The sequence below is a fragment of the Artemia sp. Qi Xiang Cuo genome, chromosome 3, assembly GCF_049724085.1.
Source record: "Artemia sp. Qi Xiang Cuo chromosome 3, ASM4972408v1, whole genome shotgun sequence".
Taxonomy (NCBI): Eukaryota; Metazoa; Arthropoda; class Branchiopoda; order Anostraca; family Artemiidae; genus Artemia; species Artemia sp. Qi Xiang Cuo.
The window spans coordinates 26,437,540-26,460,631 of NC_142796.1; the positions used below are offsets into that span (position 1 = coordinate 26,437,540).

The window sequence follows — 23,092 nt, forward strand, 5'->3', positions numbered from 1 at the left end:
TTCAGAAATTTTATAGATCAGCTATAACAAGTTCTTTAATCTTCAGCAACCGGTGATCCTACCGTCAATAATATCCAGAGGACCTCACATCGGCTTAAGACTTTTAACAGATGTATGGCAAAGTCGTAGAGATAGTTGTAGCAAAGGAAAGTTAAGTCCTTCGACCTTATGAGCCTTATAAACTATAATTTTTAACCCTAACAGATTCACTAAAAAAAGACAAAAACAAACAAACATGGATTTGCTTTCCCCCCAAAATGGCGGTCTTATTTGTCCGTCTGTTACTTTTTACCAATCTATTTTTGCAGAATTGTAACCACTAGAATATACTGTTCTTGCTTGAATAAATATGCGCGTAGAAAGAAATCAAGTATTATTATTGACCCAAATTTCTCCAAATGTTATTCCAATTATATCCACAAATTTTCGAAATATATCCAAAAACACATCACATGCCCCCTTTCCCCTTCCCTTATTCGAGTAGATAAATTAACTAATTCTTGGCTCTATACCACTAGGAAACTCTGTATTTACTGCAATTTCTACATTTTTTGAAGACATGTCAATCTCTCATATTTATATTCTATCGCTTACTTCCTACCGAATAAACACAGGGGTGGTTCTGATATAGCAAAGGCTTGAGTCAATTTAAAAGACAGACATTATTTGAATTGTAAGTGGAAAGGATTGATTTAAAACAAAGAAGATAAAACAAGGGAAAGGGAAAAATACCTAAAACAGCATGGAATACCTAAAACAGCATGGGAACCTTAATTCGAAACAGTTCGAAACAAATTTTAAATGAAAAAAATTAAGAGCAAATATTTGGGACAACCTCGCATTACAAAGGTGACACGAAAAACAGCAAATATTTCAGCAGGACAAAATAGCATTTTGAATAGAGTATTTATCGGTAACAAAGATTCGTGGTGCCCCTTTTCATAACCTAGGACGTAGTTAAAAAAAAATTACTGCTTCCCCGAAAAAAAGCATAACTCCAATGAGCTAGTTTAATAAGCCAAAATAGCTGCTCTATGAAGAATAAATTTTTAACAATAAAATATTAAGCGTCTTCAGCAAGTCATCAACGAGCTGAGTATGGCAAACTTGTTCTTATTACAAATTATTCTGTATTTTTTCCAGCCTCATCATTTGGCTTTAATATTGATGGATAAAATACTGTTTTTTTCCAGCTACTTTTTTTTTGTTACTACAAATTTTAAATCTGCAGTAACACGTGTATTGATGGATCAAAACACTCAGTGATACATTGCTAAAATACTACTGAATTAGGTTTTGAAACAACTACAAAAAAAAAAAAATAAAAGTTCCACAAGTTACAGTTTCGCAAAAAAAGAAGCTAAACGCAAATATTTTTGAAAAAACATTCAAATATTTTCGGAACAATAAAAACCGCTGGAATCAAGACCAACCCCTTGTTAATATAGTACTAAACTTTGGCTCGTGCCTGATGGTTTAGAAGGCCCATTGAATGAAACAGATTGCAGACTGCATGAAATGGAGTAGACTGGAAAATTTTCAGAGATCAGTCCGAAGACACCCTCTGTCCAAAGAAGATTCTTTTGTTCGAGCATACACATAAATCTTATTTTGTTTTCATTCTACTTTCCCCTGAAAAAACCGTCTGATACCCAAAAGAATAGGACCTCTACGCAATTACAATTCCTAGGGATCAGGACACACAGATATACTGACATGTCTGTACTGAAAAAAAATCGGGCGGGCATAAAATTCAAAAACAAGGGCTATTGGTTTATAGCAAATTTTCTTAGATCTGGGTACCATTTATTTAGATCTGAAAAAGCGACTTCATCGTCCCAAAAATTACAATTCTACTTTAAAATGAGTATTGAAAGTCTAGAAAACTAGCTCCGGGATGATTCCTTCCTCGCTAGGATACTATGCCAATTAATCAACAGATACTAAGCACTTTCTATAACTAAAGATATTTTCAAGGGTTACGGCACAGATTACTATCACATTATCCCTCGCAAATTAACAAATAAACAAATGAAAATACATAAACAGTGGTATAATACGATACAAAAGACAGTGAAAAAAAAAGGTCTTAAATAATGAAGGTTCGAACATTTCGGCTTCACGTCCGGAGTCCCTCTATGAATGAAAAAAATTAAACTAAATTTAACAGAACTTAGAAAAAAAAAAAAAAAAAACCATCGAAAAACATAAATTTAGTGAAGTAGGATTATTAAAAATTTAGTTTTTTTTTGTTTTGCCACTGTATTGTTTAAAATATCATAACCGTTCTTCTATATTTTCATTTATAATTCGAAAGGCAGCGTGGTCTAAGAAACCTTTTTCACTTATAAATTCAGATTATACTCGTTCATAACAATTCAAACAACCGAACTGTTTTCAACATAGCTTACACACTTGAAACAAGACATGACAGAACGTGTCAAAAAGTTGATACAAAAAAAAGTGGTGAATAGGATCGTTAATCGCTTTATTTTTCTATATTGTTTAAAACAAGTCCCGCAACTTTTTAAAAAGTGAACACAAACAACAAATTTATCAAGAAGGCGAAAAAAAAACAAATTTTTAATCAAATATAATGATTGGGTCATCAGAAAGCATATACATCGACTGCTGGATCTCAAAAGACGTTACTCTACATGTTATGTCGGATGATGTTTCTATTCGCTCCTTTTTCAACAAAGGACGTTTTGATAATATGCTCCCTCTTCTGTCAATCTTACTAGGTTTCTCAAAATCCCTAAAAGGCTGGTGGGAAGTCCCTGGAGCCCCCATTATCAATACCAAAATCCCCAAGGGTTCCCGCATTTTTCAATTTCTTCAAAACCACTAGTAGAGCATTGTTATGCAGGCTTACAACAACCACTATATAAGACGAGTTATTTGGCAACTGAAGATCAGTTACTTGTGCAAAATGCCTTCTTTTGACGTTTGAAACCATAATACTACTACTACTAATAATAACTCACCGCAGCACCAAGCCGGCTGAGGTCAACAAAGCTATGCACGCTCCTCCTCTATCCTAATCTATTCAAAGCCTCCCTCTTTACACCCTCCCAGGAAGTTCTCGTTTCCCTAAAATATTTCTTTACAACATCCACCGAGCCCAACCGTGGACGACCTGCTTTCCGTTTAGCCCTAGAGCTTGAAAAGACAATCGCTGGCAATATGTCATCCTTCATCCGCAGAACGTTCCCTAGCCATCTCAACCTTTCTCTCATTATAGCCTTAAAAGGCAGAATTGAGCCACACTTTTCGCAAAACCAACTATTTGAAATAAGGTCAGTCAGCCGGGTACCCAAAACGATCAGTAGGCAATTTCTCTAGAAACCATCTAGGAAATCTTCCTCCGTTTTTCGGAGCGCCTATGCTTCAGAACCATGTCCGACCATTGTAATCACTGTAGCTTCGAATATTCTAATCTTGGTTTGCAGAGTTGTCTTCATATTCTTTCAAACTGTTTTGAAGTGTGAAAAAACACACTCAGCCTATTCTACTTTTAACATCTTCACTACTCCCACCGTATTTACTAATGATACTACCAAGGTAAGTCAAGCTGTCCACTTGATCGGTCTTTTCGTTACCCAACGTCACTGTTCCATCTTTTTCACTTATTCCTAGCCTTAGCGACTTAGTCTTCTTAACATTAATTTTCAAACCTATTCTAGCACCCTCAAGTCACAAAACCTCTAAACGCTCATTCATTTTGCTCACGCCTTCATCTAGAATGCTTGAATCATTAGCATAATCCAAGTCCAGAAAAGTTTCTCGTCCCCATTTGATTCTGTGTTCTCCCATTGCCTTTCCTGCACTCCTTAAGACAAATCCCTCAAAATAATCCACAGAAATAGGGATAGAACACAACCCTCCTTAACTCCTGATTTAATGCGAAACCAGCTGCTAACCTCATTTCCTACCTTGAAAGCAGCAGTGTTATTCTCGTACATAGCACTAATCACTTTAATATACGTATATGTCTGGTATACCAAACAAGGATAAGACCTTTGCTAATGGTCTTCTGCCAGCCAAATCGAACCCTCACTCATAACCTAAGAGTGTAAATTCAATCGACACATCCTCTACCCTTCGTAAGACCGGACCGTTCTTCTCTTTAAACTTTGTCTAAAGCCTCTCTCAATCTAAAAAGTGTCATCATACTAAGTAATTTGCCACCTACAGAGACCAGCTTAATGCCTTTGTAATTACCACACTCACTCTTATAACCTTTCTTATGCAGGGGCTTAATTAGGGTTTTCTTAAAATCACTAGGTACTTCTCCTTTTTCAAAAATTATTATCGACTAGCTAAGTTCGATTTTGATTGACAGATTCCAGCATCAGATCCTGGAAACTAAATAATATGGAGGGATGTTAGTGCTAAAAATTCGAATTTTAAGAATAGAAAGGTACTTGAGATGTACTTTGAGTAATGCATAAAACTTGAGAAATAAAACCACACACAGGAATTGTTCACCTTCGTGTAGTAAGGAGCTATACGGCGTGTAGTGTGTCGTACACTACACTACACCAGTAAGCGAAATAGACCTTAGTTGTATTTACTGCTATGCATGGCTAATCAGAATGGTTAATTGGTCTAGTCAGCAAGTCAGATGTGGATAGGGTGGCCAAAATAAATATAATATTCATTTTATATAACTATTTGAAGTAATTTGGGTTATTAGATCACGCATCTCATCATATAAATATGAACTCAATTATTTGCATAAGAATCTGTTTATATTGAGCAAAAAAAAAAAATTTATCAGAAACAGAATCTAGATGACTAATTTAAACACCTTTGTCGTTTTTTTTTAAGGTAACTGTAGCATTAACTTTTTTATGTGCAGCAATAGCTGCTCGTCTCCACAAATGCATGTGGCACTTTCTTGGGGCCACTTCATACTGCATTTTGTTTTCAGAATTAGATAGAATGTTTCTTTTTAAGCTTGTTCCGTCTGTCAAACTTATATGATTTTCACTGCACTATCGCTACGCTGGATACAACAACGTTGGAAAAAGAAAGACTAACCCAAATGTAACTGCCGATTTTTGATTTACGTATGGCTTGATTCTGGCTGTGTTTTGCTCTGAAACAAGCAAATACCAGTAAGTAACCACATCAATATTTTTTTTCAATATTTTTCACGACAGAAAAACTTTACCCCTCGACTCATAGTCAATTTGGTTTCCGTCCCACGATACTTTCGAATACTTTCGAAGAAAAGATTGGAGAGAAACGAGCTGTAGTGCCAGAGTTGATACAGGATGAGTCGTTTCTGAATATTTGTAGATGTCATAATCAAAATGAAATCAAGTGTGGACCCCTCTTCTCTTGACTTCTAGATCACTTAAGTCCGACTAAGGATCAGATTAAGGTTCAGCACAAGCAAGCATCAAAGCAAAACTCGTTTCCTATTCGATATTATACTGTACAAAAGATCCTAAGCCGTATATTTCTTTTTGATTCTCATTTACCAAAACCCTAAGAAATCGAGTTGCGCCCTAGAAATCCCAAATCGTTAAATAGACGAGTTCCTCCCTGAAGGACCTCAAAAAATATCCATTTTACGGGGGAAATCCCTCAAGTGAAAACCTTAACGTCAGACCACTAAACTTAACGTCAAAAAGCCCGAAATCTCATTCTTCCACAGGGAGCAAGAGCCCTCAGACATTATCTCTTTCGGGAATAGCAAGACCAGGACGTTTAATCACATTACTTACCTCAGCCTACCCATAGTGTCCTGATTAAGGTATACTCAACGCATTCTGATAGCCTAGACTTAATGTTGAGTTGAGCTTTCCTCGCATCTTACCTTACAAACAGGTAATGTTTCAATCATTATCTCATTACCAAGATTTTCAGCTTGGTATCTCTACCGCATTACTTGTATATTGCACTTTTCAGGATTTGAGTGTTTATTAATTCCAACGAGTCAAAACTTCGCTCAATTCTTCCCGTTTGCTAAATATCTTCTACATTTCACCCCTTGGACATGTAATCTTATTTTGTGATAGACATTTGTTTCCAATTCCTTTTTATCTAATCTGAACCATCTATGGTCCCCAGTAATTAACCAGCAATTTTTTTTCTCTTCTTCTTGTCAAGTTATCGGGTTCTTTATTAGTGTTTTGTTGCTGATTATTTCACCAGCAGTTAGGATATGGGTTCATCATCTTGTTATATACGTGTTTTACCATCTCTATAGTTCCCATTAATGTCAGTTGAGTTGTGCATTTTTTCTTCTCGTTCTTTTTTCATGATCCGTGTTTTGTCTGCGTGACGGATGTATAAGCAAATAAACTTTTACAGGCGAATAGGAGAACCAAAAAATATGTGTTTGGTCTTTCAACTAATATTAAATGGCCATTTTAGGAAGTTTTTTAATCCTCCCAGACAGAGACAAAAAAATTGATTCTGATTACCAATCCAGTGAGCCCCTCCGAAGTTTATACGACCACCCTTTCTATAAAAACCTTATATGCCCCCAGGGCTTAGCTTACAACCCTTGCCCCGAGGGCAGGGGGGGCGGGAGGTTTGTCATCCTCAAAGACGTAATTTCCACACCTTTTAACTACGTTGAACAAAATAGCTATATAAAATTTTGATTGGATGCGTTTGGGGAAATGGTGGGCGTGTGAGGGCTTTAGTTGCCCTCCAATCACTTTCGACTATTAAAAGGACAATAGCCCTTTCAATTTCCAATCGAAAATCCAATCTTTTTCTAAGTTTCTACAACAACAAATGTATATCTCAAAATTTGTATCAGATGCATTTCGGGAAAGTACGAGGTTTGGGGGGGGGGGGGTCAGCCTCCATAACTCCAAATCTCAAAAAAGGCACAAAAACTTCTGATTAGCAATTCAATGAGCCTCATCCAAAGTTTATATGATCACCCTTTCTATATAAACCTTATATGCCACAGGGCATAACTAACAACCCTTGTCCTGAGGGCTGTAGAGGGGTTGTCACCCTCAAATAGATAATGGGCAATAAAACTTCTGATTAGTAATCCGATGAGCCTCCTTCGAAGTTTATACGATCACCCTCTCTGTATAAACCCTATATGCCCCCAGGGCATTGTTTACAACCCTTGCCCTGAGGGCTGTAGGGGGATTGTCATCCTCAAATACCATAATTTCCAGACCTTTCAACTACGTTGAATAAAATGGCTATCTCAAAATTTTGATTGGATGTGTTTGGGGAAATAGTGGGTGTGGGAGGGGTGTTAGTTGCCCTCCAATCACTTTTGACTATTAAAAAGGACACTAGCCCTTTTGATATCCAATTGAATGAGCTCTTTTCAAAGTTTCTACGGCAACTCCTTCGATACGAAGTGCCCCGGTCAAAAACCAAAAAAAAAAAAAAAAAAAAAAAAAATACTAAAAAAATTGTGCCCACATCGCTCTTTATTTAGGCAGCGCTGTTGCGCTGCCTATGATCCTTTATGTAATTAACTTGTTTTTCAATCCAATAGATTTTCCTCGTTATCATAAGCGCAATCACGCTGCCTAAGTAAAGAACGATGTTGCCACAATGTATTTTTTTTTCTTCCATACCAGGGCACTTCATATCGAAGGTGTTGTCGTAGAAACTTCGAAAAGGGCTCATTCGATTGGAAATTGGAGTGGCTAGTGTCCTTTTTAATAGTAGAAAGTTATTGGAGGGCAACTAGCCCCCCCCCCCCCATGCCCATCATTCTCCCAAACATATCAAATCAAAATTTTGAGATAACCATTTTGTTCAGCGTAGTTGATTTCCAGATAGCAAATATGTTTCAGAGGAGGACACTCCCCCACAACCCTCAGGGCAAGGGTTTTAAGATATGCCCCGAGGGCATATAAGAGAGATCTTTGCACAAGGTATTATTTATTATTTTTTTCCTTTAGACCAGGGCACATTCCATCAAGGAATGTGTAGTAGAAACTACGAAAACGACTCCTATAATTGCAGATTGGACTTGCGTGTGCCCTTTTAATATTTGAAAATGATTGTATGGCAACTAACACCCCTTCCAAGCCCACCATTTCCCGAAACACATCCAATCAAAATTTTGAGATAGCCATTTTGTTCAGTGTAGTTGATTTCCAGATAGGAACTATGTTTTGAGGAGGACACTCCCCCATAGCCCTCAGGGCAAGGGTTATAAGTTATGCCTTGGGGTTATATAAGGTTTTTATTGAAAGTGCTGTCGTAAAAACTTCAAAAGGGCTCATTTGATTGGAAATTGAAAGGGCTAGTGCCATTTTTAACAGTTGAAAGTGATTGAAGAGTGATTAACGCCCCTCTCACGCTCACCGTTACCCCAAACACATCCAATCAAAATTTTGAGATAGCCATTTTGTTTAACGTAGTTGAAAGTTCTGGAAATTAAATCTTAGAGGATGACAACTACCCTAACAGCCCTTAGGGTAAGGGTTGTAATTTATCCTATGGGGGCATATAAGGTGTTTATAGAAAGCGTTGTCGTTTCAAAAAGGGCTCATTCGATTGGAAATCGAAAACGCTAGTGCCCTTTTTAATAGTCGAAAGTGATTTGAGGGCTTGAAATTTTTATAGTAAAGATCGATGTCGGTGTAATGTGTTATTTTTTTGTTGTTGTTGTTTAGACCTGGGCACTTCGTATCGAAGGAGTTGTCATGGGAACTTCAAAAAGGGCTCATTCGATTAAAAACAGAAAGGGTTGATGCCCTTTTTAATAGTCGAAAGTGATTGGAGGGCAACTAATCCTCCTCCCGCGCCCACCCTGCCATTTGCCCATTATGTTTAAAAACAAATGTTGCCTTAAGATTAAATCAAAATGCACTGTGTTAATGCTAATTCCCAATAAGGCATCTCAGCAGTATCCCAAGAACGACTGAGGGTATTATGGTCAAACTTTCGGGGCTACTTCTGCTTTCCAAATTTAACCAGATCAAAATAGCGTAAGTGTATCCAATCTATCAAAGAAGATAAACAGATTTTTTTTATGAATGGTATCAAGTTCTCCATTTCAGGTCAACTAGAGGAGGTATGAAACTAAGTTAAGTGCTATTATTTGTCACCAGATTTTTAGCAGTGGGCATTTTATTAAGCATTGCTTAAAAGTCTTTTCCAGCATGCAAAGAGCAGGCAATAATATGAAAATTTAAAAAAACAAAAATATTTATAGCATTATTTTCTTTATCCCTGAAAAGACTACGTAAATATAAAACGAAAAGAAATTAATTAAAATAACTTTTTCCACAAAATAAGTTTTTCAAAGAAAAGTAAAGAACTCCATTAAACAAAAAAGGAGTAAAAATAAAATCAGATAATCTACCAAGCGTGAAACTACCACAAATCAGCATCGATAAATAAATGAAAGCAAAAGCGAACAGAAATTACAATAAATAACCGAGTCAAACTACAAACGAGCAGAAATTAACGTAACATGGGCTCAAAACCCCTATGCCTTGCCAAGGCAAGAACAAAATTTGCACTTTACTGAAAAAAATACAAATGAATTTGCATTGTCAGTTTTATATACACATACTGATATTTAGTAATCAAAATGTTAATATTATTTGATTTACTAAAGTTATAAAAGTAAAACAATTTTTTCAGTACAAATTATGTTCTGGCCTTGGGAAGGCATAGGGGTTTTGAGCCCAACTTATGTTAATTTCTGCTCGTTTTGAGTTTGACCTTGTTAAGTATTCCTTGTTATTCAAGCCAAGGGATGGTAAGTTTCCTATTTAGGGGTTTCAGAAGAGGCGGTTCCAATGGTGTACTTCTTGTTTTGATCTAACACTTTTTTCAGGAGTTATGGGCTCTTACTTTGTTTAGTATTGGACGTGATCGTCTCTTACTAGGTTGCTAGCTACCGCTGCAACCCGGAAAGGCACTACAGGCATACTATTTTGCAAAAAAGTGGGCTTTGCGAGGGGACAACGAGGGGGACATTCAATGAACTTAGACCCAGTTTGTATCTGTATCAAGATGGATTGAAAATATTTGAGTGATTCCACTTCCAAAGAAGTGCGACATGTCTGCCGTGATGATAGAAGCTGGCGAGGGGAGAGGTGGGGAGGGGGGGGGAAGGGTGAAATGATTTAAATTTTGCAACAGAGTTGGACTTTGGAGAGACAGGAAGTGGTGAAGGGCTCAAGGGCCACCTTTGTTCCTCCAGTCCTAGAGATTAAAAATTATTGCATAGTGCCACTTCAAGAAGGTGTAACACGCCTAACGTACTACAAAAACATAGCAGTAAGATGGGCTTGGAGCGGTAGGGGGTGCCACCGGTCTACTTAAGCTCTACAGCAGTACAAAGATATAATCCTTAAGTAATTTTGTGTAAAAAAAGGAGCAATGTGCCTACCTTTTTACCAAAACGTTGAGATGGGAAGGGTGTGGGAGGACGAAGATTGAGTTACTACGGACCCACTTTTGCCTCCAGCTTGTCTTTGGACTAAATTAGATTTGACTTGTTTTGAGCACGGTTTAAGCTCATTTTTTCGGTGTGTAGTCAACCACAGCAAAGAAATTGTGAGCACCTCTAAATTTTCAGTATAGTTTATCTTATGAACGAATAATTACAGCCTGGTGCAATAACAGTTGTCAGCTTTTCAAGGAGTATTAATCAGCTTAAAAAAGTAAACTATATCTCTCTTATTTCAAAAGTTGTTCTCCTTGCCTAGTTTCATATTTTAAATGTCACAACTAAGAAAGGAGTAAATAAAACCCCCAATTTCTTTCGTAATGAGAGAACTATTAAACTCTAGGGGGGGGGGACTTACAACACCATCCCTCCACCTCAGTCCCAAACGCAAAAAAACACACCGCACTGGCTTGCAAAGGTAGACGACAGACGACACTTTCAGAACCGTGGAAAAATACTCTTAAGATTTTTAAATTTTTTTGAATCCTTAAGAGGAAATATTTCGGCAATGGGGCCAAGGAAACATCCCTCATTTCAAAAACTTTCAGATTTTAAATCTAAACTGCTCGGCTACTTTCTTCAACAGGGCTTTCCACTCGAAAGCAGAAATATCGCTCGAGGAAACAAAAACTTGGCGGAACTAATTCAGATAGTCCCTTCTGACAAAGACTTAAAACTCTACTTCATCTCCAACACAGTTGGCTCTTGATCAAGGCCAACACAGTTGGCTCTTGATAAGCAAGACCATTCTTTTTGGCCCCAAGCAACAATTATACACAGCTCCTCAAAATTTAATATCATATTCATCAATAAAGCCAAGGTTCTTTTATACTTTCTGTAAAAACCGCATGGGTTCATATTCACAGTTCTTAACAATTTCTAGAATAAAAACTAGAATTAGTACTAGGACAAATGGGAATTAGGAATTAGGACAAAACCGGGATCAGCTGATCTTACAATATATATTACATTAAAATATATATTAAGGATCAGCATAAAAAACTTATTTCTAGATGCATTAACTGCTATTAAAATTTGCTTTTTTAGATTTTTGGTTACTATTGGTCCGAGTTACTCCTTACTTACAGTTGCTTACCGTGAACTCTTTGATAGAACTCAAAGATTAAATTTATAAAAAGAAGAAAGAGTGATGTTAAAAAGTCCTACGAATAGTAAAGAGGTTTCCAAAATAGCATATGCTTCCTTGTTAACGCAACCTTAAAATGTGTTTTACAACAGTCAGAGTTATATGGAATGAAACATTAACATTTCGTAATCATATTGAATCAGTTTGTATTGGAATTTAGGTATACTGCATAATTGAAAGCGCGAATTGGAATGTGTTTTCTTCCTATTTTTATACTCTGTTTACTTAATTTTTCTATCATTCGTCCTTATATTTTGTATTGTCATCTGCATAGATTGGAAAATCTCCCAAACACTTATATTCTATTAGTGTTATCCGAAATAATCCAATTAGAATATTGTCCGGTAAGTCAGTTAAAGACTCACAACGAAATGTTTACAAATAAATTAAAATTCTACTAGCGACTGGCCTTTGGGATTTACATACATTAACATTTATGTTTCAATATTTATAACCATCAATTTCCCAATTGTTTTGAGTACATTTCCTACTAGGTTCGATCTCTTCACGTATTTCACCCGCAACAGGGATAGTTTTCATGCTCCTCTGGCCATCAGTACCAGGTGAAAATCTTATTTTATTTATAGGAGAATCGAAGATTAAATAATTCAGTTGATGAAACAAAACATTATATTAATTTGACTTATTTTAAGAAAAAGATTAGAGATTTATTATATTCGAATCATGAGTAGTTTTGTTAGATTTGTTGGAGGCTTAGTAATTTGTTCTTTTTATATAGTTTATTGAGAAATTATCTCACTTTCTACTTGTTTATTTTTTTTTCATTTATCTTCTTTTTTAAAGTTATGCTAATAAACTGTTTATCATCCTATGTACAAGCTCTGTTTCTTGGGTGGGTGTTTGATTTAAATTAATTAAAAAAAACTTTTTCCACAAAATAAGTTTTTCAAAGAAAAGTAAAGAACTCCATTAAACAAAAAATGAGCCAAAATAAAATTAAATAATCTACCAAACGTGAAACTACCACAAGTCAGCATCGATAAATAAATGAAACGCAATACAAACAGAAATTACAATAAATAACCGAGTCAAACTCAAAACGAGCAGAAATTAACATAAGTTGGGCGCAAAACTCCTATGCCTTCCCAAGACCAGAACATATTTTGCACTTTACTGAAAAATATTTTTTCAGTAAAGTGCAAATTTTCTTCTGGCCTTCGATACGAACTCCTTCGATACGAAGTGCCCGGGTATGGAAAAAAAAATAAAAAAATAATACATTGTGTGATCGCGCTGCCTATGATAAAACATTTCAGAATAACAACACAATTAGACCTTTGCTTGTGAAACACTAGGTAATTATGACCGTGGATTTCAATTACTTTATTATTAAGCATCAGAAAATTGTTCTTGACATCAAATTGGTCTATTTAGTTATTTTTCTCCGGTCAACTGATTATTAGACGACTCCCCGTGTTGTTTTTTCTTGAGCTAGCAGCAGCCCTGTTTAAAAATTTCTAATTTAAGGCGTCATTTGGACTACGTTTAAACCAACGTAAATAGAGCTCGCTACTCGTAAAAGAACTTACTTTCCGGTTTTTGAAGAACTGGATGAAAGAGAGCTGGATGAAAGACTTTTGCGTAAACTACGAGCTTCAGGAGTCTGATTCTCTCTGTTGTTTTCATGGTTGTTGAAGGACTGCTGCAAGGCTATACCAATTGCCTGTTGAAGGGCTAAGAGCCAGGCGTTGAATGATTCCTCAGAATCTGCTTGAAGTGTGTGAGACCTAGAAATTATAATATATTTCTAATTTATATATATATATATATATATATTCACATAAAATTTTAATTAAAATATATTTTTATTTCCTATGTTTCCTATAATGTAATTTTATATTCTAGTTTCAATTTCCTTATAAAATATAAATATTTTTGATCCCGATTCTTAGCAGCATCAGTTTACTCGGTAACACTTGAATAATCACTATAATTTTTTTCCCCACATGTAGCTTTTAACAAGTTAGCATTAACGAGTTTAATTTTAAAGAGTTTAAACAGCTTCTTGTAACGAGTTGAGTGATCATTCTCTTTGTTTTTTTTTCTGATTAAGATGATTTCTCATACAACTGGTGGTTGGGCATACCTAGTTTCCTAAAAACAAACTTCACATTAAATTTAGAGGAAAACTTTTGTCTTCATTGAAGAATAATTAAAAATAAACTGGGTTTGGTGATTTTTATTTTCGACCCGCGTAAATGGATTTTAAACTCATTTGAAGTCCAGTATTTAACTAAAAAATCAATCATTTCATTCATGCTGAAACAATATTAAAAATATGAAACGGTTACTTATGTGCTCGAGAGATGATATGGCCGTATTTGTGTATACATAAAGTCTAGAAAGACAAAATGTTGCTGCTACTGCCCTATTTTGAGAAGGGTGGAGAGAGCGCAAGAGATTTGTTAGTATTTCCCCACACCGAGCAGCAATATAACAGATAGGGAAACACAAAAGCATAATAGAGGGAAAGGATTATACACGGCGAGAGACAAGAACGCATGCAATTCAACGTAGTTGACTGCCAAAGGACAAGGGAGCGAAAAAAGAAACAATCTTTTGCTGAGCAAATTAAAGAGTTTCGAAGAACTTCGCAGCAATAAGATTTTTTTTTGTTCACAACGAGTTATAGATTTTTCGGGGGGAGGGGCGTGGGAGCTCTTTACCTTTTCTCAAAATGCGATTTTCGCCTTTTTCGGCAATTTTTATTACAGCGACATGTATTTTTTCCTCTTTTATATTCTATAGCATTTTCATTTTGACCATTTGTGTTTGAGCTTCTACATCCACTAAAAAAAGAGTCTATACATCTGATTGGCAGAAAGCGCAGTAAAATGATAGTGAAGGTTTATAAAATAGCTTGTTGTGAACTGAACACATTTCTCAACTCAAGTCCCCTTATTTAATGAACCAAGTAATTCAATGGGAAAGGGATATTGGTAGACAGATTATAAATTGAAATGTATATGTTTTGTCTATGTTTTAATATGTAATTGTTTATTTTTTTGTCATCGTTCACTTGGCTTAGCGCTGCTCCGCGTAGATCAAACCTTTTTTTACACTTGTAAAATCTGAAAAAATTAAAAAAGAAAAATATAAATTAAATGTAATTCAATAGCACAATAACTAGATGGCGCAAGTGAGGGCGAGAAATTTAGGATTCTTTGTCCGAGAGGGCGAGGGTTCGAATCCTGGTATATCCAATTATTTGGTTTGGAAGGAGGGTCAGTGGTGTGACTCTGTTGGCTCAGCCAGAGTCTAACCAGCTCTAAATGGGTACCTGGAGAAATCTGGGGAAAGTAAACAGGAAGGGCGTGCGAAAGCACAGGATGATTCGGCCCAAGCCCCCCTCCCCCCACTGCACTTTCTGGCTGAAGGGCCAAGAAATGGGGATCAGCACCGCCGGTAGCGACTATTAAGTCCAATGCCGTATTATTTACCTTTACCTTATCATGGACATATCTAACGTGAACTAGAGTACAATTATCATCCGCAAGAATGCCCCTGAGAAATATCAACAAGAATATATTTGCAAACATTATTCGTTCCATAGCTATAAGCTTAAAATTTACAAATGTGAGTTTCTCTAAAAATCAGAAGCACAACTTGTATGAATTACAATTCGTCCCTTAAAATCACTCCTTTGAATATTGGGTTATCCTAGTAAATCATTGTCCCTGACAACATAGGCTAAATTTCATAGATTTCAAATTAGGTCAGTAACATTAGGTTTGCGTAGTTTTTTGAACAACCTGGTACACTTTGTTTTTCGGTCGTCCATTAACGTTTGCTAGGTCTAAAGATCTCAGGAATATATTCTACAGTTGATTTCGTTATTAAGTTTCAAGGGAAGGGGATACTGACTTGGCATGAAGCTAAAAAATGTTGTTTCAGTCGTCAGTTTGGCTACACCTTGATTGATGGGTGGGGTATTAAGCTTAAAACATAGCAATGCATCGAAAATTCTAGCTGAAAACCTAGCTTTCGGTTTTCAAGCTCTTTAAAATCATTACTTTTTTGGCGATCGAACAGACTCTCGCTATCCATTCTAGTTTCTTTTTTAAACGTTCCTAAGACTAGTTATCGCAATAATGACAATGTGAAGATTCAGAAATAATCTTTGAGTAATCTCTGAAATAAAATTCTTTTTTTTTATTGGCACTAGTTATGTCTGGGGCTATTTGATCAACAGCCATTGTTATTGCGTTCCACAGTATATGTTCAAAGGAAATTATCCATTCGATTTTTTTTTTTTTAACTATTTGCTTCAAGGGCGGATTTCTCTATCCCTATTAGTTGAATCATCTCCACTTTCCTATCGAAGACGGTCAATTCATTATCGACAATAGATGATTTGTATTGCATGCAAAAACAAATGAGTGTTTTCAGACTCACTTGTTGGATGTAGCCGCGCACTACGCTTGGAAAATAGGAACGACCCAATTCCACAACATCCATAAATATTCATAATATAAAATAGAAATGAGAAGCACATTGTTTTGAAAATTAATCTTGGGTGTCCAGGCCAGGATCAACCCAGGTACTTTCTAGGGAATACGATGAAACAAAAATAAACGTAACTACATTACTAAGAATAGCCTCAGGGTGACAATACGACGACTTTGTTCAACTCTTCTGTAAATAAATCTTTAAATATTTTAATAATTTTAGTAATTTCCATATCTGTCAACAGCTCCAAGAACAATGAGGTAAGTCCCTAGATCAGATCTGACATGGGACTGTTACAGGAAATAGCTAACAGGGGTCTTTTTCACCGATTTCATTAAGATGGAAGTAAATTTTTAACATTTAGATCACCTTAATACCACCAATACCTAGACTCAATGGGACAGGAGGAAACCGAAAACAAGACGTAAGGACAGAGTTTATCACTTGTTAGGTTTCGGAAAGTCTCAGTATCCCATTGCGTATTCTTTCTTTTTATCGTACTAATGCCGTAATTTTGTTTACCAGCAAAAAAAAAGGTAAAACTAATCATGTTGAGCTTGAATCACGAAAAAACGAGCAGCACTCACTGAAGCTAGCACGGAGTCGTAATACTTCAGTGGTTTATTTCCCCTCTCCATTTTCTGAAAAGACCAGAAGTCATCAGTGGAGGTTAAAGGACGTTTTTTTTTCACCCTGCGTTTGAAAAGCGAAACATTACAAACATGGAGAAACATCAATATTGCACATTTTAAAGATTTAAAATTAAATCAAGCGCACACAAAAAAATTATTTCATTTTCAAGGATATCGATTAATATCTCTGCCAATTGTGACCTAAGAAGGGTTCACTCTTTTTCATCAAATATAGAGTTTGAATCAGACGCTCAAGCCTTCTTAGTTGTCATGTAATCAGACTTGAATAAACAGGAAAATTATCAGAAATTTCGCAAGCGTTAATATGGAATTCCGGATTAAACTAAGCATAGATACTGTTAGTCAACGGCGCTTTATCTTCAACTATACCTCTCATACTCTACAGATTTGATTAGTAAAAACAAGAACTTACTTAGATGGAGAATTGATTTCAAAACAGAATCTTCGATCTATTTCAGTAGATGGCTTTACTGAACACAATTTCAGATCTTCTTCCATCACAGATATTTCCATACCCCCTAGAATGTGGTTAAAGGAATATTACTTTAGTCAGTTTCTCAGATTAGTCTTCCAAAACTTTTTTGGCTAGTTTGATGATTCTTCTGTGTCTCCTTCCCCCAAACATATATGTTCAGGTATTTAATAGCTATATTTTTCCTTAAAAACGAAATTTATCTTCCATTTAGAATATACTTAGCTGATTCATGTGGAGAATTAGCTATGACTGCCGAATAGACTATTGCCTTAATGGCCAAAAGATTTAATGCTCAAAAAAGAAAGTGACATAGTTACAAAACTGTATACAGGGGCAGAATGGTGAATGCTCTTAAACATTACTTAAACATTTAACAATAAAACGACGTAGAACGACAATTAAACAAATGTGCGTTTCTAGTACGTTCTTAATGTACGCTCGTATAATTTGTTAGTGTACGCGTCAATTTCGTGTTAGGCAATGTTAGACACTGGGACAATTCTGACTAGGAAAAGAACTTGGAGATCAAAACTCAAAACTCAATAGAAGACAGTTATTTGCTATTATTCATACATAAAAAACTACAATACCGAATAAAGGGAAAATTAGATGCTCATAAATCAATAATAAAATATAACCAGTGTCGATTCCATCGGAGTACGACTCTTTGAGAGATGATGGGAAAAAGCCAGACTCTATAAATTTGTTATTGGCCACCCCAAAAAAAAGCCAAAAGGATGCATAAGCCATATGTTTGTTACAGGCTTGCAGAGCCTAATCAGCACTATAAGAAAAGTGTTAATATTTATGTACCAAATAACTTCGTTTATCCATGATGACCAGCTTATTGTAGTTTTGATTCAAAAACATGCGATGGTTGTCTTTTTAGTAAGTGTTTGCGACGATATCCTCCTGCAATTAGAAGAACTGGAGCAGTGATCTCGACATTTTCTATGTATTAAAATAATTAAAACCTGCAAATGGTGATAAAGGCTTCTTTTCTTTTTTTCCCAAGCGAAATTTTGGTCCCTGATTTAGAGTTACCAGTAAAACGGAAAAAAGAACAATAGAAAAAAGGGTGTCTCTTTAGTAAACTTTAATGATGGTGCATTTTCCGTTAGTTTCTTTTTAGAAAAGCTTCTCTTATTTTTGACAACATCTTGAATAACGTCGTCTTTCTTTTTTTGCTGAAGAAAAAGAAGCCTTTCCTCAACCAAGCAAATACCCTTTGACATTCAAGAACAGTATTAGGACAGGGATTCCTTACACCTAAAGTTAAGGGAAAACCTTAAAACTAAATGAGTAAAGTGGCTTCTAAATGAAATAGTTCAAGTAGTAGATCTTGCTGTAAAAGAGGTAACAAAAAACGAGAAGCACGTGTAGTTGTAAATTAAAACGTTTTCCTGTTTGTAGCAAAATTCAAGGCCTCATCAATTATTAGACAAATCTCAAGTTTTGGAATTAGTCAATTATCAGCTGTTTGTTCGGTCAACCTCTAAAACCCGCAACAACTCGCCAGAAACACATTATTGCGTAAGGTGGTAAACAACAAATAATTTTATGTTATTTGGTCGTTTTCTACTTATTTCATAAAACGAAATATATGACGTTTCCTAGGATTATATATTAATTCTGAGTAAAATTGTTAGCAATTAGAGTCAGAATAGTAGAGCTGACTAGGTAAAACGATAGATGCATTTTTCCCACAACCACATCGTATAGATGACATTGCTGCAAACACTCGGGGGGGGGGGCTCGTTCGAAGGGAAATTAAACGTTTTAATGTACCTTTTTAGGGAAACCAGCACCAACCAGGCCTCCTACTTTGTTTGCCCCCACTTATCCCCGTATCTACCACCGGAGCAATTTTTTGTTTAAAATACCCATTTGTAAAGAGAACAATCAAAAGGTCCATAAAATGTGCGTCTAATGCGGGAGGAGGGAGCATGACCCATGCAGAAAAAAGGGCAAGAGTCCATAGTTATGTAATTATCACTCTATTTACAGATATATTACAGTCGAAAGAGAGGGCACATTGCTTCGTATTAAAACCAGAATCATGCGAATAGTTTCAATATGTATTTGTGAAGGTGCAAATTGTTACCCCTGACCCATATATCCCCTCCTCCACTGCCAGATTATTAGCACAAAGGTAGGCATGTTACAATTTGTGCAAACATGAGCCATAAAGGATTCTTAATCTCAGTACAAAATAATCTAGCGGAGTTACTATGTGTAACAATGAGCTGAGTGTGAGCTCCAGAATTTTTTGACAGGATGCGAAAAGAGTTGAAAAAGAAGTCAAGTTTTGGAGACGTGCTGAAGAAGCGATTGCCCCTCCAGGTTTATCGTACCTGTCTGAACTGAAATCATACAAGGATTTTCAATCTATGTGATTGGAGTTAGAAAGCGGGCCAGTGACATCTCCCCGCCATTACCCCCAACTGTGCAGTCCAAAGGCAGACAGGTTGTTTTTAATGATGCGCACAGCGATGAGACTTGCAAAGAAGTATACTTGGTCAATGGAAAATCTGACCGCAATTTCCTGTGGCTGTCCTACTTTACCAGCCTTTGCACAAAAGTGCTCAAATCTATTTTAACGATATGAGACAAATATCTTTGGCAAAAAGGACAGAGAGGGTGAATTTTCAGAAGCGTAGGCCTCTCCACTACCAGCTTTTAAACAGATAGATAGGCCTTTTAGATCTTATTTAAACCTGAGCGAAAAAACAAGTTTGCTGACTGACTGAGTGAAAAAAGAGCTGAATCCAAGCTACGGATATCCAATAACATAGTGCAAAACGATCAAGCAAAAAACAGTCCAAGTCGAAGATGCATAATTTTGGAGAATCGGTAAAAAATGATTGTCCATCCAAACCCCTCTCATTGTCTCTCCCGACATCAGTATTTTGCAAAAAGGCAAACATTTTCAAGGTTGTCTCAACCAAAATAATTAAAGGACCTTCAATATGTACGATTCGATAGCCAAAGGCAATTTGCACCTTGTTTGAATCAGAAACGATTTTTTGTCTGTATGAATGGAGCCAGAAACTAGGTCAATGTCCCAATGCCCCCCTTCGCCATTCCCCTCCAACTGCTTATTCAACGGAAAATGTGAATTGTGATTTTTAAATGAGTAAGCCACTATTCCAACCTTTGTACGAAAGTACTCAGATGTACCTGAACAACATGAGACCAGTGCTTGGGCCAAGGGGCCTTAAAGGACAGATTTTTAGAGCCGTATACCACTTCTGAGCCCTACCTACCTTCCGCATGAAAGTACCTGGATTTGCTTGAAATTTGAAAGACTGGTTCTTACAGTGAAAGATGGTTTTGCCGGAATATTTTTTTTTTATAAAACGATCAAGACGCAAACAGGCTTAAATTTTCGTGGTTCGAGAATTTTCCTCTATCTTAGAGTGACTTGTGATCAAGAACCAGCAAGCACTTGCATCAGCAGGGGGAGGGCATGGATACCAATAGGGAGGACTTGGAAAAGGGCTTGGACATAGTTGTGTCAATTCTTTTGCATGTAGTTAAGAAATGTTTATAAATGATACGGCAGCGTAAAACTTAGTTTCTGAGGTAATCTTAATGGCGAACACTGAGGCAGAGCCAAGTTCTTCTTACCATTGAAAAATAGGAAACAACTAGAATATATGTTAGTTTGAGACAATTAATATAGCCTTAATAATGCTTCTTGCATTTCTAGAAATAACGAAATAGTTTGAATTAGACTTCTGTTTCGAGACATAATAAAAATACAATAGCTTGTGTACATGGGTACAGTTTTAAAACTAGCAGCATTGTTCGGGGTCCGAAGACAGAGTTTTTTTTTTTTTTTTTTTTTTTTTTTTTTTACCTAAAATGCCTATTTTGAGACCGTCTTTAGTGAGCATGTCATAATTTTTCTTAAAGAAACAAATCTCGCGAAATACCATTTTAGAAGTCTCCAGGGATTGATAATTACAGCTTTATATCGATAGCAAAGAAACAAAGCCCGTGTTTTGCTCCAGCTAAACTTTTGTCGGCAAAGTCCACCACTGGTTTCTACAACACTTTAAGTTGTCCAAACAACGAAAATCTACTCTCTATTCCTTTCAAGTTTGCCTTTTATTATTCCGTTTAATTTCCGTTCGTCTTAGGTTTCACTTATTCATTCAGAGTAATTCATGGTCGTTTTAAATTCGACCTACTTTACAGCTTTTGTCTGCTCTTATTACGTTTTAACATCACTCTTTACTTTTCTTGGAAAAACTTTCCTTTATACTATTTTGAAATTAATCCTCAAAAGATTAGATTTCCGCACAGTTCACCACCTACAAGAACGTTGAGTTCAACTAGCTTACCGTTTCTTTTTCTGTATGCAAGCTGATTTTTCCATATGATGAACCAACGCCTGTTCCAAGTCTTGAATTTGCTAGATGTCCTTTTGAATAAATACCCTTCTAATAGTATAGATGGCCTTTGAATCTTCGAGGTGCTTGTGGCAACCATGTCCTTATTGTGAACAATTGTGTGACGATTATCCAACATCTTTTCTAAATCGTTTGTCTCCTCTCTCATAGAGGATATCTGGAAAAACAAGGAAAATTTATAAATGGGCTGTGAAAGCATGTAGTCGGGTACTTTTTAAACTGGAAAATGTTGAACAAACTAGCTGATACAATAAACATACTCAGAAAAGAAAAACCAAACTTTTTTGGCGGAAAAAATCAAAATCTTATTCTCACTCTACTGTCAAATCAGGAAATTAGAAATCTGCCCTTTGAACACTGGGCCCTACTACTACAGAAGATACACCTTAAACCTTTCGATTTCATCAAGCAGCAATTCTTTAAATAAATGTGTTAATTTCTTGACCGCCATGTTCAATAATAATAGCAATAAGTTTATTTTGTGCGCTAATACAATTATATACAATTATATCATAGGCAGCGCTGTCGCGCTGCCTATGATATAATCAAATTCTTCGCGGTAACGAACTGTAAGAGCGACTTGTCTCAACAGTAACAGAAACTCTAAAAAACGGAATTTTAATATCAATAGATCAAACAGTTCGTGGTAACGAACTGTAAATAAGGAGCGACCCGGCTCAAGAGTAACCAAAACTCCAAAAAACAGAATCTTGATGCAAATAGTTATGTCAAATAAATCAGACTTTTATGCTGATTTCCAATATATAAGTTTCATCAAGTTTAGTCTTACCCATTAAAAGTTGTGAGCCGGACAACATTTGCCTTATTTTCGAAAATAGGGCGAAACAGCCCCTAAAAGTCACAGAACTTTATTGAAAATCACACCATCGGATTCAGCGAATCAGAAAACCCTACTATAGAAGTTTCAGAAGCTCCTATCTGCAAAAATGTGGAATTTTGTATTTTTTGTCAGAAGAAAGATCACGGATGCGTGTTTATTTATTTTTTTTTCCCAGGGGTATTCGTATCGATCCAGTAGTCCTAGAATATAGTAAGAGGCTCATTCGAACGGAAATCAATACTTATAGGGCTCATTTTAAGTGACCAAAAAATTGGAGGGGACATAGGCCCCCTAAAATGCTAATTTTTTTCCCAAAGTCACCCAATCAAAATTCTGAGACATCTTTTTTTTTCAACATAGTCAAAAATCTAATAAATATGTCTTTTAGGATGACTTAATCCCCCACAGTTCCCGGGAGAACGGCTGCAATTTATAAACTTTGCCCATTGTTTACATATAGTATTGGTTATTGGGAAGTATACAGATATTTTCAGGAAGTATTTTTTTCTGGTTGGGGGGGGGGGCTGGAGGAGGGGGTTACTAGGGAGAATCTTTCCGTGGAAGATGTTTCCTTGGGGTAAGGGACATTTCTATGAAGCGGGCACCGGATTTCCCAGCATTATTTAAAAAACGATCAGAAATTAAACTATAAAAAACAAGCTTTTTCAACTGAA

General features: G+C 36.1%; 1 protein-coding gene across 6 annotated transcripts in view; it reads right to left on the reverse strand.

Annotated features, from left to right (window-relative positions):
• CenB1A (Centaurin beta 1A) overlaps positions 1–23,092 on the reverse strand; it is a 163,418-nt gene that overhangs the window by 49,168 nt on the left and 91,158 nt on the right. For all 6 annotated transcript variants that reach the window (XM_089085696.1, XM_089085693.1, XM_089085692.1 and 3 more), the window contains 3 exons: positions 21,509–21,734; positions 17,097–17,202; positions 13,112–13,309 (listed from right to left, as the gene is read on the reverse strand). In XM_089085696.1, coding sequence (XP_088941822.1) covers positions 13,112–13,309; positions 17,097–17,202; positions 21,509–21,734 — 530 coding nt within the window. The remainder of the gene's footprint in view (positions 1–13,111; positions 13,310–17,096; positions 17,203–21,508; positions 21,735–23,092) is intronic.